General features: G+C 41.8%; 1 protein-coding gene across 1 annotated transcript in view; it reads right to left on the bottom strand.

Annotated features, from left to right (window-relative positions):
* The window catches only part of bmper (BMP binding endothelial regulator), a 67,563-nt gene extending 48,302 nt beyond the window's left edge, over positions 1-19,261 (bottom strand). The window contains exons 1-3 of the mRNA XM_072571012.1: positions 18,681-19,261; positions 18,494-18,579; positions 767-866 (exon numbers count right to left, since the gene is read on the bottom strand). Of these exons, the coding sequence (XP_072427113.1) occupies positions 767-866; positions 18,494-18,579; positions 18,681-18,798 (304 nt within the window). The 5' untranslated portion in view covers positions 18,799-19,261. The remainder of the gene's footprint in view (positions 1-766; positions 867-18,493; positions 18,580-18,680) is intronic.
* Between the last annotated feature and the right edge of the window lie 249 nt (positions 19,262-19,510).

Genomic DNA, 19,510 nt, shown 5'->3' on the forward strand with positions numbered 1-19,510 from the left:
TTCACAGCTCTGCTGGTGGAGCTCTTCTAACTGAAGGAGAAGGCAAAGGGAGGGGGAGGTGGGAGCAACAGAAAAATCAGAGTAACACAGTGTATCCCAGGGTAAAGTTCCACACAGTGTGTTAGCGTTAAATCCAGAAGGATTCTGCCATAATCCCTGCATGGCCTGTTCCAAGGCATCTCAAATAATTTCCATAGCTCTGGTTTCAGGGATGAATTATCATGGATTTCACATTTTGCTATCCTATTGGGAATTGTGTAGTTAGGAGTGTGTGATTCTATACAACTGTATGAGAGTACATTTGTCCATGTGTGTCTGTGCATGGCAGAGTAATTAGTGCTTGTTTTATATCTTCTGTACTGATATTCAGCAGGAACTCACAGGGATTGACTGTCCATTGGGACAAGTTACCAGGCAGTTCTGGGCTCAGGGCAAAGACAGTATCCATAAGAATTGAGGAAAGTAGGAAGAAGCAAGACAATAAATTTAAGTCCCGATAATGGTCAATGATCCGGAAAGATGAAAAGTTAAGTCAGAGTAGTGATCAGCCCAGGTTGACTAATGCTGTTAATACTGAGCAGGGTAGGGGAAACTGAATAGAACATGGCAAGGTCTTGAAAAATAAAAACCATTACTGCAGCATGTTGTCAGCTGTAGCAATACAAGCCTTCTGATGGAGAGAGTCAGAACGACACAGAATAATATTGTGACTGCACACGATCTGAAACAGTTGTCAAAAGTTGAAAAGGAGGAAATGTTAAAGCACCTTTGCATTTTTCACAACAACCTCCTCGCTGTTTGATAACGAGAGCACAGTCTTTTGGCAGCACGGGACATTTCTCTCTCGTACATCTTACTTCTTTGTTCTGTGAGTTGAAACAAAACCAGAATAATTGACAATGAACAGGACAGCATATTTCCACTGGTTTATAAGCTGTTACATGTATAGAAAAATAATTAATAGTGCAAGGAAACTATCAAAACCAACAATTCCAATGAAAATCTCTGAGAATAAACATTGATCTTTTCTGATTTATTGGCTTGAATTTCCTGGAACATCCAGTATAACAATAGTGTAAGTGTGACACGGTGCCAGTGTTTTTACACACATTTATCTTGCAGAAATAGGCCATTCAGCCTAATGGGTCCATGCTGGTATTTATACTCCACATGATTCTTCTCCCAACCTATCAGCATTTCGACAGTATTTTGTTTCTTGCAAGTTAACTTGCGTATGAATGATTTAGATCAGAGTTACATAAATTTCACTTGCAATTAATATACTCCAGTTATGATGTTCAAAACTAGACATAGTACAGTGGACTTCAGTTTCCATCAGCAACATTTATTTAAATGTTGCAATTTCTGTGGAAGTCCAACCCAGAAAACCCCATTCCAATAATGTTTAATCTTCTTTCTGATAATTCTCAATCAGCCCAATTAAGAGGGAATCAGATATGAGTAGTGGGTTAACGGGAGCCATTCATATCAGATTATTGGCCTGGAGCACATCTTCCCCAGTATAATAGTGGAGTTTAAAGAGTTAACTAATATGGAAATCTAGAACTCTCAATTCCTGTAGATCCTGGGGTCAATTCAAGACACAATCTCTCCCATGTTGGTTTCTCAACAAAGGGGTGAAGGAGGAATAAGTTATTTAGGTTCCAAGAATGGTCAAGTGTAACTTCCTCCGTTGTCCGATGTATCAAGTATAAAACTCACATTCATATTTTTTATTGCCTAGTGTTTAAGACATCTGCCGTCGAGTTAATAAATTTCAACCCTGATCTGCCATAAACTGCAATATAAGGTTGAACCAAATTCCTTTGCGATGGCATAAACCTATATTTAGGTTTGCAATTCTGCATTCTATCTTTTATGAAATCAATAAAAGTTGAGTAACATCTGTGTCAAATTCAGTTAATGAAGTGGTCATGAGAGAGACGGAATTCAATAATTATATGTTATACAGCAAGCTCCAATCACATGTTTCATCAATGCAAAACCAATGATTAATGTAATAATGAGCCATGCTGCAGATTGAGGACTGCATATTAATACCAGACTCTTATTAATGAAGAATAACAGTCATGATTCATCACTTGCTAATAAAATGGATCGAGAGTGAAGTTATTCCTTCTTGTAAATTAAAACAAAACTGCCACAAGTTTGCATTGTTTGGTTCATGACCTTTAACCCGCAGAGGAAATGGTTTGATGGTTGCTTTAAATTCATGTCTCTCGGCTAGTTAACCTCACTGCACAGCTTATCTGAGAAAATCTTTATTACGGGATTTTCTGAATAAACGTAGCTGTCCTGTTGTCACTGTGTCATTTAGGTGAGAAAGGTTCTTAACTCAATTGTGATTTCATTAAGGGTTGGTTAATGAACTTTGGAAAACAAAATAGGCCATCAGGACTACCAGTTAGTGGCTCCTGTGTTGGGCAAACATCAGGTCGCTTTTAGCTATGGTGCCAAAACTGCAGCCTGTGGGCTAGTTCAACTGACAGATGGATCTGGACATTAACATGAATCTCTGCCAGCAAGAAAGAAGGGTAATAACACTCAAGAAACACAAACCATAAAAACTGTTCATGAATGTACTAGTTCCGTGAAGGTTGTGAGGATCGGGTGATTCAGCTTGTATAAAATGAGAAAAGGATTTAATAACATTGGTGTAGTGAAACTGTTTTCTTTGCAAGGACATTCTAAATCAGTGGTGGGGAGAATTGAACAATCTCAAAATGAGCGCCATTGTTTAACTTCAGCATTGCGGAAATCCCTGGTGATCAGCAGGATAAAACGTAATGACGTCTTCACCTCCACCCTCTCCCAAGTCCTTACTTCAGGCATGAGGTAACTGTGCCTAGGTCAGGGTTGGGTGGAATATTCTTTAAAACCTACTGTAGAAACAGGACATTTGGCCCAACCAGTGTTTGTGATGCACATAAATCACTTCCTTTCCTTCCTTGTAGAACATTATCACCACATTGTCCCACTCCTTTTTCCCCTCATATGTTTGCCCAGTCTCCTTTTGATGCATCCACGCAATTCAACTGAACCACTGTCTGTGGAAACTGGGTCCACAATCTCAACACTCTTGAGTCAAGAACTTTCTCCTGAATTCCCGATTGAATTTATTAGTGACTGTCATGTTTATATATTTGTAGGTCTTACTTCTAATCTCCACCGCAAGAGGAAACATCTCCAATTCTATCCTATGTAAGCCTTTTGTAATCTGAAAGACTTCTATCAGGAAACATCACAATCTCCTCTTTTCTAGAAAAAAAGAGGAATAATTTGTTCAGTCTTTCCTGTTGGCTAAACCGTCACATATTCTCAACTGATTTGCAGATGGGAAGGTTGGTTTTTGTGAATAGTGTGTGAATAGTGTGGGCTTCAGCCAGTGCAACTACAGTCAGGGTCATTTACACAGTTACCATTTGTTGCACATTCCTTGAAATGATCAACACTTTAGGCTATTTCAGGCGGTAGTTGACAGTCAACCACTTTTCCATAGGTCTATGGAAAACTAAACTAGGTAATGATGGAGATTTCCTTCCCTAATGGACTTTAGTGAATCAGATAAGTTCATACAATAATTAACATTTGTCACACATTTACCGTTAGACTAACTTTTACCTCCAAATTTTATTGAATTCAAATTTGACCATCTGTGTGGTAGAATTCAAACCTACATACTGGCTGCCAGATAACCAATCCAATGACATCACTGCTATGCCACTGCTTCCCATATACAGGGTTAAATAGAAAATTTTAAAATCAAATCACAAAATAAAATATCTGAACATAGCAACCAGGGTTCAATACCTTGGTGACTGCTTTTCATAGAGGCTAATTGATCAGAAAATAAACTGCAAGATTCTGAGCTAATTAAAAAGAAGAAAAGCATTCCTTCAGCTCAAAGTCTTTGGCTGTAAATAAACCATGTCATGACATTTAACTTTCAACAATTGTTGTCAATGTTGCTTAAAGTATTTCCAAATTTTTTTTTAAATGGGTGAAAATCCTGCTGGGTGAAGGCTGTCCTTTCATTATATTGGCAGCGTGCCTGCCTGCTCCTGGAAACAGAAACCCTGCTGAAGGAATTAGGAGCCAGGGACTGATAGCCTAAACATGCTTGACTGGATAAGCAAGCATTAATTACCCAACTTTCCATTTTATTCAGAATCACTACAGGAAAACAGGCTGGTGTTTTTCCTCCACAGAGGTACTGTTTCCTTCCTCCTTTATCACCTTTTTCTTCATCCACCTGTCAAACTCATTCTTAAATATCCTCTGTTTTAATGATTCTTTTTTTACAGACTCATATAATCCTTTGTGTAAAAGCAGTTCCTCCTATTCTTGATTCTAAACCTCTTTCATTTAATCTTATCTCTACACCCTTTAATTCAAGACAACAATCATTGGAAACAATCTAAATTGTCACAGTTTACATAGCAGAATGAGGATTAGAAAGGAGGACAGAATATAACATTCATACACACTCACACACATTCAAATGCAAACATGCATGTGCACACACACACAGGCACACACAAACATGAACTCACGCAAACGAATACAGACACATAAGCATACCGACAAGTGCACTTACATTCATCCTCACTCACAACTAGTAGTCAATCTCAGTCTCACACACACACACACAGCAGAGGACTGAGAATTCATTAATACAAGATGAAGCTGTTCTCAATTATTGTGATACAACAACCACATTGTCTTATTGTAGCAAATCCACCAGTAAACATGCCCCTCCATATGGAGAATCTATTGTTATATCCGGAATAACAGAGGCAGGATTGGAGGCAGGGAGAGGAGTGTTTCCCGCAAGGTTTCATTGATGGTAAATCACATTCAGTCCTTTCTGCATCACAGGACCCATCATAAGTATGTTAAATCTTCATTTTGTTCATGCATTTTACCTTCAGGGAAGATTTCCTGTTTTCTTCATGTAACAGAATCATAAATCTGTTTATCAAGACCAGATTCAACATTTAGTTATAGAAAGCCTTCCCTCCCCTCTAGCTCTCAGTGTTTGGACTAACAGAATGAGACTTCCAAACATGCAATTGGCCTTTTCTAATTATTTGATTATACCAAGTTTACGTGGAAAAGGCAGCAAAATACATAAGCTTACTGGTTGACATTTCCCCATATTGCCAATTGCCCTCCCGATTTGACTGGCCTCTGAGGAACACTCCAAGCAATGCAGTCTTCGATTGACATCAGTTGGCAAGTCTCCAGCAGTGGACAAAGAGAAGTTAAGTAAAGATTTAAGAATGAAATAGTCTGGCAGAGATTTGGAATTGGCAGTTTGACTCCCAGTGCTTTGTAGGGGTTCAAATCTACAATTCTTTGCTTAAACAGTGCCCAGAGGGGCTCTGCTATGTCAAGGTCCACGTGGAATATTTTAGTCAGTCTTTTGAGGAATGTTTTGAAAAAATTATATGACTCTAGAGTCCAGTAACAATCAGCTCACATGGATTAGCACTCTGAGCAACAAATCCCCTCCATCATTTTGATTAAATGTTTTGGCGCAAGGAACTGAGTTTGAACAGAAATTGTTTACTGTCTCGTGCCTGTGACAGATACAAGTTATTGCTCCAAATAAACACAGCAACTTGGTGAGCTGAGCTTCCCAGAAGAAAATCTGTCAGAGAAAGGGTGAAAATTTCTAGCTGCATTGTTACAAAGAATGGTAATACTGATGACAATAAAGGGACTTGCACTTATATAACACCTATACTGGATAATAAAATACTTCCAAAGTGAAGTCTCTGTTTAATGTACAAAAAATAGCAGACAACAACTTCATAGAAAGATCCCAAGAGCAGCAATATGATAATGATGAAATCATCTGTTGTTTTCAGTGATTTTGGTTGAGGAGTAAATATTGAGAGAATCCCCTTGCAATTCCTTAAGAAGTGACTGGCGTATTTTTGTGCCAACCTGAAAGGGCAGATATATAGTGCCCTCTGACAGTGCAGCTCCCCCCATAGTACTGGGTCGCTGACACTTCCTCAGTCCTAACCCTCCAACACCACAGTGCTCTTTCAGTCTTGACTCTCAGAGATTGCAGCACTTCATCAACAATGATGAGAATTTTAACTTTAAGGCATCAGGGGTGCCAATGATGGGGACATTTGTTTTATGAATGAAAGAATTTAGATTTGGAATGATATTCCTTAGCTATCTTCAACAATGATCATAGTTCTCTCTTTGCTGACTGTGAAATGAATCTGGGCAATCTTGGCATAAGTGCTTGTGGATAATGATGGCAAGAGCAAAGATATTCTGTTCATTTGGCCCCCTCATACAACCAGGATCAGTGAATGCAAGGTATCACTGGGTGACGCAGTGCTGTTCTTAGTGGGGGGTGGGTTTAGTTGTGGTGGTGTGGAATAGCAGAAGGTGCTGTAAACTGCCATGATGCTGAGCCTCTTGAAATGCACAATATTTCATTCCCTGATTACAATATCACTCAACTCCATGAGCACAAGTAATACTTCCAAAAGAAAACCTGAAGGAAGCTAATCTTACAGAACAAAGCACCAACTGTGCCAGCAGCAAATCACTAAGCTGGTCTGAAGCCAACAACCCTGACATCTCTAAGTGGAAATTATTCAGTTCAAGTCACACTGGGCATTGAACGATAAGCTAACAGCTGGTTTCTGTTGCTGCATACATTAGTCCTCTTTCACAACTGGCAAAGATCCTGATGAAGTCTGGTGGGGTGATGGGTTCATTCAATCCCAAGAGAACAGAGAGGTACTACTCTCTGTCAAAAACACAAAAATGTTTCAATGAAAGACCTTCTCTGGATGTTTTCTGCCTCTGAAGATGCAATATAAATCACACAGCCTGGGGAAACCTTAGTGAGTTCTCAACTATTCCCATGTCACTCAACAACCATCTTCCTCAATCATTCGTTCATTTAAACATGACCTGTAATTTTGTGCATCTCTCTCATAGAATCCTTTGTGTCCTCTCAAGTTCAATGCAAAAATTACTTTTATTATTGCAACTAAAAAAAGATAATAAAAGTGTCACAGAAATATTCAAAACATTAAGTTGAAGTTCAAAGGGATATTTCAAACAAGCGAGTGAACTAGTGATGTCAATTGTAGTGAATGGGCTTTTGAGACAGAGAGCTCTGTGCCTGGAATCTAGGGATTCCTCAATGATTGGGACCGGATGTGGAATCCTCAGTATAGTTTCTGCACAGAACTCAGCATTACTGATCTTTCTGTAAATTCCTGTGATCAGGAATTTACTCCTACTGCTTGATATCTAGCTTATGAGGGCAATAGGTCCATGGCAGATGCTATTTCCCTGGCCCTACACTCATCCCTGAAACATCTGGATGCCTACATAAGATTCCTATTTATTCATTTTAGCCTCCAATTTCAAAACCATAATTCCAATCAAACCCATTCCAATTCTAAACTCTGAGACCAGGGACTCTGCTCACATCTCTGCAACTGGATTCTCAGCTTCCTGACCCACAGGCCACAATCAGTAAGGATAGGTGACAACACTTCCTCCACAATAATCCTCATCACCGGTATCCTGCAAGGAGGCACACTCAACCCCTTACTATATTCCTTGAACACTCACAACTGTGTGGCCAAACTCAGCCCAAACTCCATTAAAAAATTTGCTATGACACCACTGTAGTGGGTCAGATCGCAAACAACAATGAGACAGAGTACAGTAAGGAAGTAGAGACCTTAGTGCCATAGTAAGTCAACAATCTTTCCTTCAATATCAGCGAACTAAAGGAGCTGGTGATCAACTTCAGGAAGATGCATCTCTGCCTCTGCCTCTGCCTCAGGTGGAGGCGGTTGAGAGTTTCAAGTTCCTAGGAGTAAATATTCACCGAATGCTCATGGGCTTGTTCAGACTTGCTTGAGCAATTACAAAGTGCATAGCTTTGGAATAAAAACCTCCCTGTTAGGTTGCACCAATGATGAGTTCATTTGCTCTTAGTTCTGACTGGAGACTAGTCACTGCCCAGTACAGAATAAACTAGATTCTATGGATTCGAACCTGTAAGCTACACTTAAAAAGGAATGTTTTACTAAAAATTGCATCAAAAGTCTTTACAAGGCCAAACAGCCAAAAGATCTAAGAATATCAGAGTCACAAATATCTAATTATTTTTAAACTTACAGCCTCACAAAATCTGGCACTCCAATCTAACCATATCACTGGGAAAACTAACACTATATGCTTTGTTTTCTTTCTCCCTAGAGTTTTAGGAACAAGGAAATCTTTCAGGGATTGAACCCCAAGTGCAGAGCCTGGCTCACTAGGAGATCCAGAGAAATTAGTGCGTTATTTCTGGTGCTCCTGTTAGTCCGGTTAATACAATTAACAGCCTGAAGATTGGGAATAATGTTGACCTCTCATCCAAGTTGAAGGCATTCTCTCCCCTCAGTGAGACTCCGCATTCAAACTCACACACTGCACAGCATACTCTCCGAAAACACATATTGAAAGTGGGTATGATGAAAAGGCGAGTTTTGACATTGAAAATAGCGAAGGAAAAACATGGATATTTTTATATTCACTGAGAAAGGTTGCTCATACATGTCATTGCCATTTGCTATCCTTCGCTTTGAGGTTGCATTGACTGAAGATTATCATTTTCTGCCTTGCCTCTTTATGTGACTTAGAAGAGCAATTCTTAACCCACAGGTCCATTGGCACAGAGGGCAGGACATCTCATGAGACGGGGGGATCTGGAGTGTGGGACTTGCTTCTTTTTCTTGCTTCATCTGGCCACAATGTTAGTTCATTGAATCTGATTTTGCGGGAGCTTTGTCTGAGTACTTGTGGACCTGGCTTCAAGGACATCAGTGTTTGTTTGATGGTCCTCCTATTGGATCTGGAGGATGGGATGGAAGCTTTGCTAATAAAATTTATCTCATGCTGTTATCTGCCATTGATATAGTCCAGGTCTCAGCAATGGAGTTCAGTGACGAGAACTGTTCCTTACATTAGGAGCTTTGCTGACTTGTAGAGTTCTTTGTTGTCACACTCTTTCTGCCATAGGTTACAGAAGGCTGAGCTGGTGCAGCTGATCTGGCATCGAATATCCTTGTCTTTTGAGAGAGGTGGCTGCAAAGGTAGAGGAAGTGCTCAACATATTCCAGGATCTTTCCTTCAACATCTATGGGACCTGGAATATTTGGCTGACCAGATGTGAGGTAGTATTTGAAAAAGCTTCAAGGAAAGGCTGATAGTCTTGCATCCAGAAAGGAACTGATCAAGAGAATCCTACTGATCCCTAGAAAAAAAGACTTGGGGTGGGGCTAGACAGATATTTATAAAATTATGAAAGGTTTGAAAGGACAGACATGAAGAAAACGTTTTCATTATGTGGTGGAAACCAAAAATAATAAAACCAATAATTTTTAACCAGGAAATTGTGAGAATGTGGAATTCACTATCAAGGGATGAATGAAGTGATAAATTTATGAGGAAACTAGATAAACAAATGAGCGAGAAAGGAACACAGGTTATATTGATGGGGTTAGATGAATGATGAGGCTACTTGGGAACAGGATCAGTTGAACTGAATGGCCTGTTTCAGTGCTGTACAATCAATGTAACCCCAGGATCATTTTGAATTTTATGGGTCAAAAGGAAAGGTAGTGTTGCCCACATATGGACATCACGTTGACAAGTCTTTGTTAGTGCAAAAAAAAGTGGACATTTTAATTAATTTCTCCTCTCCTAATAAAACTAAATGACAAATATTCAAAACAACAGCTCCCAGTAGATGAGTTCGTGGCTGTAATTAAATTGCGGGTTCAGTTAGTGGCCATGCAAAGTCAGCAAATCTCCTAGTGTTCATTACTGAACTCCACCGTTGTGAAACCTGGACTGTGTGTATCAATGGCATATAACAGCTGCAGTCAGTCAGTGTAAGACATCCTGTGAAATTCTCTGTTAGAAAATTTTAATTAGGCTGAGATACGCATTATTCCACTGCAATGCTTTAATTTAATATAGCTTCTGAATTTTTAAAAACGTGGTCACGCTGGCTTAAGTAATATCGAGCAGGTAATTTGTAAAAAAGATCAATAGCCAGTGGAAATTGAATCAGGTAATTGGAATCAGGTAATTGGGAATGCCCCTCCCCCAAGTCCCTCCTCCCTACCTTTTATCTTAGCCTGCTTGACATACCTTCCTCATTCCTGAAGAAGGGCTTATGCCCGAAATATCGATTCTCCTGCTCCTTGGATGCTGCCTGACCTGCTGCGCTTTTCCAGCAACACATTTTTCAGCTCTGATCTCCAGCATCTGCAGTCCTCACTTTCTCCTAGTGCAAAAATTAGTTCTATGTCTCCAATTCTCCCAGTGACCACAGAAAATTCTTCAGTTGCTGGAATTGGCACTGATAATATGGTAAGTTTGCTAATGTTCTTCACTATCCTTTGGGAGAGGGTTCAGTTTGAGCATCCTGCATCCACTCCCTCCACCATTGACACTCAGTAGCAGTAGTGTGTACTATCTACAAGATACACTGCAGAAATTCACTAAAAATCCTGAGACACCATCTTCCAAACCCATGACCACTTCTATCTAGAAGGACAAAGGCAGCAGATACTTGGGACATCATCACCATCACCTTCAAATTCTTCAGTCGCTGGTGTTAGCACTGCTAATATGGTTAGTTAGATAGTGTTCTTCACTATCCTTTGGGAGAGGGGTCAGTTTGGGTATCCTGCAGTCCATTTGTCTAACTTTGCCAATGTTACATCCAGTCAACCCCTGAAAATCCTGGGGCTATTAACATCTTATCACTGACTTAGGAAACCAAACCTGTTCATTCTGTAACACAATGTTTTGTATGTCATTCAGTGCAAATCTTGATAAAATGTGGTCATTTAAACAAAGTAAGCATTTTGGAGACAGCTGTAACATCTAGAATGCATCACTCACAATGACTTTTAAAACATTCATTTTCAAGGTATAGGCATTGCTGGTAAGGATGTCATTAATTTACCTCACACTGGTGAGTCTCAGAAACTGCAATGGGCCTCCTTGCTGCTATGTTTTATAACCACAGTATTTTTGTGACAGAGTGAGGTCAAGAGTTTTAAGATATTGACCCAGCAACAGTAAACGAATGCCCATTTGTGGCTACGTCAGAATGAGGTGTGACTTGGAGGTAAGATTGTAAGTGTCATGTTCCCATCTGCCTACTGGCCTGATCCTTCATGGTGGCAAAATTCACTGAGGAGGGATATGTCAATATAGACAGTATGTGGTGGTAATGGTGGATGCCTGCAGACACTGATTCTGAGCTCAGATGGTCATCCAGTTACCTGTTCCCCCATACGTGGTGTTGAGGGTTTTTGAGCTGCAGCCACCTGGATGAGTGGTCAATACCCCCTCACATGCCTAACATGAGCCTTTAGATAAACACATAAACACAGTGGCTACAAAAGGAGATCAGAGGCTAGGAATACTGCAACAAATAACTCATCTCCTGACTCCCCAAAGTCTATTCACCATCTGCAAGGCACAAGTCAGAAGTGTGAAGGTTTACTCCCCACTTGCCTAGATGAGTGCAGCCCCAACAACTCTCAGAAAGCTTGACACCATCCATGACAAAGCAGCCCGCTTGATTGACACTACGTCCACAGACATCCACTTCCTCCACCATGGACACTCAGTAGCAGTTATGTGTACTATCTACAAGATGCACTGCAGAAATTCACCAAAGATCCTTAGACAGCACCTTCCAAACCCATGACCACTTCCACCCAGAAGGAAAAGGGCAGTGAATACATGAGAACATCACCAGCTTCAAGTTCCTGTCCAAGCCACTCACCATCTTGACTTGGAAATATATTACCGTTCCTTCACTGTCACTAGGTCAAAATCCTGGAATTCCCTCCCTAAGGGCATTGTGGGTTAACCCACAGCAGGTGGACCGCAGCGATTCAAGAAGGCAGCTCACCGCCACTTTCTTAAGGATAAATAGATACGGACAATAAGTGTAGGCCGGCCATAATGGCCACATCCCACAAATGAATACATAAAAAAGATGCTGGAGAGACCTGGCAACTAAAGACTGCAAACAGCTGAAGGATTGGGAAGTGCCCTATGTTACATGCTGCTCTTTAATCCTGGGACTGGCACCAGGCTGAGCTGATGACACCTTCCTTTCTTGCCAGCTACAAAATGAAATTGCTTCGGAAAATCTCAATCTAGTCTCGATTTGGCAAGAGTCCTCTGCATAAAATTGGGTATAATTGTGCACAGATTGCAACTAAACAGGCAACTTTGTTTATTCACCCAAACAGGAACCGAGCTTCCCCCAAAAAATTGGATGACCAGGTTGCAATCTGTGTTGATAAACATTTGTTCGTAATTCACTAACTGCAGAGCTGCAATCCATTTAAACGGGACAAGCTGCCAGAATGAATCTTTTTATAAACGGCAGGGCTTTGGATGAATTTTTGTGTAAACAGAACAGGAAATCCACATTAACTTTCAACACAAGCACAGTCAAAGAAAGTAGTCTAAAATGGAGTGCTCGCGATTACATTACAAAGGAAGCTAGCTGCTACTGTAGATCCTCGCTATATCAAGCGAATTAGATTCACTTGATTTCTCAGCAGTAGTAATCCAGACATAGTGTTAATCCCTCCAGTTCGGAACTCCCAGTAAGGGCTTTCAGGTCCATGTGAGTTCTCACCCCACTCATCAGACAACAGGTTACTGGCCTCTTCAACCTACAGTGACATGAACTTATTGAGTATCTAACAGAAAGAGAAAACACAGCAGTCCATATCATACATGGAAAATTCTTTTCTGCAATCAAACTGAAAGATCACCATGGTCGCATCACCACAAAGGTTTTGCTTCTGAAGCACAGCCTCCCACTGATTCCCTATGTTATAACAGTGGCTTCAAAACCAAAGTACTTCATTAGCTATAAAGCACTTTTGGATGTCCTGAGGTTGAGATAGGCAGTAGAGAGTTGCAAGTCTTCCTATCTCCATGGAAACTCCAGATAACATGGGATGACAGGCTGAAATTGTTAACGAGCAACAGCACAAAATCACCAGCAGTGTTATTTTACACACTTTATTAAAATCAATAGGATATAAAATTGAATAGGTGGTGTAAGTAGCAGCTGATTTCTTCTCACCAGCTGTATATTAATGCAAAGACCAACAGGCATCTTGAGTACATAGTAAGTCTATATGAGTCCACAGATGGACTATTAAAATAACACAGGGAGAATTTCCTGGGGTCTTCACTTGCTCCAGACTGTAAGCAGTGCCTGGCCAAGCTTGCAATATGGAAGCAGAAGAGAATCTCTACAGTGCAGAAAGAGGCCACTCAGCCTACTGAATCTGCACTGACCCTCCAAAGACCACTGCACTCTATTCTGTAATCCCACATTTTTACTGTGGCTAAATCCACCTAAACTGCACACCCCAGACACTACTGGGCAATTTAGCATGACCAATTCACCTAACCTGCACATCTTGAGACTGTGGGAGAAAACTGGAGCACCAGAGGAAATCCAAGCAGACATGGGGAGAGGGTGCAAACTCCACACAGTCACCCAAAGAATCAAACCTAGGACTGTAGCACTGTGAGGCAGCAGTGCTGAACACTAAGCCACCATGCAGCCCAAATCTCCAAAGATATCTTGAGGGAAAGTCTCTGAGAGTTAAAATATTTCTTAACTCCACTCTTCTGCAATTTCATTTTTCTGTTTCATGAGTGATGGTTGAATGCAACTTCGATTGAAATTTCTCCTCAAGTAGCAGTTTTTTTAACAAAGCAGAATAGACATTTCTCTAAGACATGAACCATGGAGGATCATTGGAAAAGACAGATGAAAGCAACACAGGAAGTCCTAATGACTTTGGATGAATGGCCATGTCCTTCAGTGGACTTCCATTCTTTAAAGAGTAAGTCTCTTAATCTGTAGAGGCCGCTTAGGCAAGTTATCACTCCCAGAAAAGTGAAAAAGGAGAAATACATTGGGGCTTTCCACAGGAATTAGTTTTCACAAACTATGAAACACACTAGTCCAAGAACAATCACTGCAGAACAGTGAGAGCATGGGAATTCTGATTTGTTTACTCTTCTCTCAACTATGATAAGTACTGAGACCAATACTGTTGCTGTGGCCTCTCAGGTATCATTCCAACTTAGTGCAAACCAAAACTGAAGTTAGGAGCTTCTGATCTGCTTGGTTCAGTTATGTTAAATACCATTACAAGGAATTCCAAACCACTTTTAGCCTTTGAATCATTCAGGTTTACTCTCCAGTCACCATAACTAAGCTATTAAATACACCACAAAAAAACTACAAACCCCAGTTCTCATGCACACCACCATAACAAAGTGTCTACAGTAGCAAGCAATAAGGGGAACACTAGATTTTTACAATTTGCTGCATGATGGAGAAAGCAGAATGCTACAGTCTTGTCACTTGAACAATTTCAATTAAGAGATACAGGAGATGACATAAACAAATGTACAACCATGATTCCTTAACTACCAATCAGGAAAAGCTGAACAGGCCAGGGTGCTATTAACTCGTAAAGAAATTGCCTGATCTGAAAATGATTATGAAAATGATGAAAGGGATTGATAGCATTGAGGTAGAAAGTATTTCCATTAGCACATGATCAAAACTAGGGGAGATAAATATAAACCAGCCACTATAAAATCCAGTATTCAGGAGAAACGCTTTGAAGCAGATAGTATTGAGAATTTTGGAAGTCACTATCCAGGAGTAGTTGAGGTGAATAGTATAGGTGCATTTAAGGGAAGCTCAAAAAGGAACTGAAGAATAATGTGATGGAATTTGGTGAATTCCAGTGTTGGTTAGATCCTTAACAATCCCTGGCAAAGAGGCTTAATCAGGAAATAAATGGGAAAAGAACAAATTTTGAATGAAATTTTAAATTATGGAGCATGTTAAATGAGGAATAAACTGTAGCTTCTAAAGTTTCTGGATACATGAGAGACGAATTAACAAAATTCAGCAAGAAAGGTTTACAGTTATAAAATAGAGCATCACATCAATCACAAGCCAAACACATTTCAATTCAATTGTGATAAATTTTGAGTCTACCAAGAACACACGTAAATGTGAATATGACAAATGACCCGATTTGGCAGTGCAGCTTAAGGGTGGGCTACCAATTCCTTGGTCATCTTCAAATTAAAAAAATAATAATTTTACATCCCCTCAACCATCTGAACAGAATCTAAAAAGCAACATGCTTGTAGCCATAATGAACTGGAGGCCTGGAACCTACAACGAACTCAGCACACAAAGTAAGATGTACAATTTAGATCTGCCTTATCCACTTACTGCCCTGTTGTAGGTACTCCTACCAGGGGATCTCACTGCTGTAAGATCTGCAACTCACTAGAAAGATTGCATCTAATCATGAAGCAGGTTAACACTGACAGTGCATGCATAATTTGTACAGTGAAGGAATCAAAATGCCAGGTATTAGTACAACCGAACATGGCAATAATCCATTCAGATGATTTTAAAATGATACTGTAATGATTATGTTGCTGAACCCATAATTCAGACAATGTGAGTTTAAGTTTTACTGTGACAAATTCAGAATTAGAATTCACTTTCAAAATTTTGTTAATAACAAACTGGTCTCAGTTGAAGTGACCATGAAACTGTCAGATTATTGTAAAAATATAACTGCCGCATTACTGTTATTTAGGAAAGGAAATCTGCTAACATTACTCTGACTCCAGATCCACAGGATTGAGACTGACTCTTAATTGCCTTCTAAAATGGCCTAGTAAAATACAAAGTTGTATCAAATCCACTACAAGCAGTATCAATGTTTCCTACACTAGAACAGTGATTACACTATCAAACTATCTCACTGGTTGTACATGCCTCCAGATGTCCTGAGGTTGAGAAAGGCACCGTATAAACACTATCTATTTTATCCAGGACAATTAGGGATGGCCAATTGTTGCATCATGTGGAATTGGAATTATTGCTATTTGCTACACTGTCAGTAAGGTTACATTGTTTGAAGTCAGATGAAACTCCTGTGTTGGTCATTTGGACATCTCTGCAGCAGTCCCTCTGGGTACAACTTATTTCCTTCCCTAGAGGTAGGGGCCATGCTATAGATAGCATCACAAGAGCATCACTTGGTGTCTCAGATCAGTATTTTCCTCATCAACTTGTTCAAGGATGTTATTTCACAAATCTGGTGATTTCATACCTCTGGAGCAGGTGGGACTTGAACCCAGGCCTGCTGGTTCAGAGATAGAGACACTACCAATTTACCACAAGGATCCTATTGCCTCAGGATTCTGTCCCATGCCCAACCAACCTCAGTTGCTTCATTAATTACATTCCTCATGTGATGCTTCTGATGATTGCAGTGTTCGGTTTATTTCGGAATTCCTCACTGAAACAGCCAATGTCCATGTGCAGCGAGATCTGAACAAAATCCAGGCTTGGGCTCATAAGTAGTAAGTAACATTTGCACCACACAAGCATCAACCATCTCCGGTTGCCATTCAATAGCATTATCATTGCTGAATTCCCCCACTGTTACAATTGACAAGAAATTAAACTGGCTCAGCCCTTACTACAGTAGAAAGTAACCTGACTTGTCATGGGATGCAGTTCTGAGAGAAATTCTCACCTGACTATTAGAATGTTGCAGAACACAGGGCACCTGAGGAATTGTGGATCAGTAGAGACAAGGCCCGCTCCTCCACTGTTAGTTTACCGCTTGTGGTCCTGTTTGCCCGCCCAATGTTATCTTTTTGCAACGTGCCTCAACCGCTGACGTTGCTGTGCCCTTTCCTTCCGTCCTGAACAATTTTAATAAGATGCAACCTCAGCTCAGTTCAGTGCAATCACTGTGATTGGGGGGGGGGGGGGGGGGGGAGGTGGAATACGCCCCTAATTTCCAAGTAAAACTCTCGGACCAGATTCCGTCTCCTACAGGGCAATGCCTGCAGAGAAACCCCTGCCTCGCCAACTCTGGCAGTCAGTAGAGATGGGATTGCGCAGGGGGAGCGATGTAAATGAACTGAGGCTTTCCACTCCCCTCATCGAATTTCCGGGTAGACGCCGGATCGTCTGCTATGTTCCTGTGAAATTCCGTTGAAGCAAAGATGGCCCAGAGCGTCCCGAGTGATGCCCGGGGCCGTTGCAGGTCACTAGACAGATGGGCAAAGGGGGCAACGAGAAGGCGCAGCTTCCACAGTGGGGTCTCCCTAGATTTACTTTCAAAATGATGATCACCCCATGATCCACATTCCCGGAAACTCCGGCAATCCTTACGTTGCCTAATTCTTGCCACGGATACTGCCTGAGCCGCTAAGGTTTCCTGTTTTTGTTACAGATTTCCAAAAGCTTGCAGGTTTGACTTAGAGAAACAAAATGATGCGGAACTTTGAGACTATAACCTCTTCCTGGCTGTGAATTGTGAATGGATTTACGACAATGCATCCATAAAGTGCATAAGAGGGAACACCTGCACTCACCATATTAACATCGACACGATAACGAGTTTAGGTGTCCTGTATTTATAGGGATATAAATGTTAAATTTGAGTTTGCATATTGAAATCGGGAATGATATATGGATTTTTTTTGTTGGACTGCAAGAGTTCCGAACATATGGACGGACATGAGCTGGCTGCAGGTAATAAGCAGCGAATTAAATTGAGTGCAGGCTGCAGAAAAGCAAACTGCAATGCGTGGGTGACCGGCAGTGGTTGACAGAGGGCAGAGATTTCCGCTGGGGGAAGTTAACCTGTAAATGTGTGTGTGTGTGTGTGTGTGGGTGGGTGGATGGATGTGTATATGGGTAGCTGTGCGTGCATATGTATGTGTCAGGAGTCATACAGAACCGCAACAGCCCTCCCATTCTTAACACAACTGGACGGGCTCAGCCTCCCTCGGGCTAGCATTCTGTGGTCGGGCCGAGCAGCTGCGGGATGGGATCTGGGATGTGGCTGTGCACAGAGCCGGGCAGCCCGACTGATGACAGCCTAGTGCCGGTCTCAATTTTTCAATCTTAGCAGAATGAAAAAAGAACACGTTAATTTAAAATCAGTTGAACTTGAGCTGTGATCCTTTCCGGAAAACATATTTTAAGTCACTGTTCCGCATGGCATTAGCGATCGATCTGTGTTTGTCTCCTCAGTGCTCCCGAGCTTATGGACTGAGACATTGATGCTTTCAACGGCACATCTTTGGGTGGGTTTCTGTTCTGTTCCAAATACAAACTGCAAGCACTCTCTGAGGTGCCTAACGAATTACAAACATTTCACCGGAATGTTAGCCGTCACCCTAATGACCTGAACCACTCGCGACAGTAAACGTGGCTTTTGGTGTCACTATTTAGATTTCAAACCGGGCGCTTTGCTCCTTCCACTTGAGTTCTGTGTTCAGGTGAAAGTGCTCTTACCAAACACTGACAGGAGATGCACGGGTTGTCTGTAATTCTTGGGATTTCTATCACAGCGCCTTCGTTCTCACAGCTTGCCACGGAGCCTAAATATTAAAAAACACAGCGTCGTGAGCAGCCCGTTTGGCAGCCTTTCAACGTGATTCAGTAAAACCGGCGCACCGAACCTGAGCCAGGAATTCCTTACCTGTTAGGAGAGACCGGGAGACGCCGATCTGGGAAAGAAACACCAGAAATAAGCCAACCGGTGAACCGCTGCGGGAGTCTGCCCGGTTTGCCAGAGTGCTGCCGAAATGAAACAGCATCTTCAGTGAAATCTCTCGGTCACAAGTCCAGCGACCCCCAGCAGCAGCAGCAGCTTCGAATCACATCGATCAGGTGTGAGCTCCAGTTCCGGTCGCACAGGCACCCCCCCCCCCCCCCCAACGTTTAGCAGCAGAGAAGCTCCCTCCCTGGTACACACACCTTCCAGTCACAGCCGCTCATCCCTGGGACTGCTGCTCGCTACACATCCCGGTTCTCTCCTCGGTCGGCGTCCCGCTAACCCGGCGCCACAAACAGCCAAGGTTGGGGGGTGGGGGTGGGGGTGAGGGGTGAGGGGTGAGTTTGGAGCGGGGCTGGTTTCTCTCTCTCTCTCTGCTCTCCCACTGACAATGCTGCTCCTGCGGGTATCCGCTGCCTCTTCCCGGTGCACCCAGCAGCAAACTGAACAACTCACTGGCTTATTGCTGACAGGGTGAGCTGCTCAAGGAAAAGCAAACATTCACTGGGATCCACCTCCCAAGCACCACCACTGGACACATGTCACCCAGTCAGCTCAGGGACCCCTCCACCGCCCCCTCCTCCCACCCCCCACCCTCAGCCGCCAAAGAGACATTGAGAGCCTTCGATTGATTTTAACCTTTATCCACTCAATACCTTTGCCACGGCAACACGCGTCTCTCCGGAGTGCATGATCACATCAGCTGGTTCTCATGTCAGAACAATGTGGAATTTGAGTACAAATCGGAGCAAACA

This window comes from Chiloscyllium punctatum, chromosome 5 (assembly GCF_047496795.1).
Source record: "Chiloscyllium punctatum isolate Juve2018m chromosome 5, sChiPun1.3, whole genome shotgun sequence".
Lineage (NCBI taxonomy): Eukaryota > Metazoa > Chordata > Chondrichthyes > Orectolobiformes > Hemiscylliidae > Chiloscyllium > Chiloscyllium punctatum.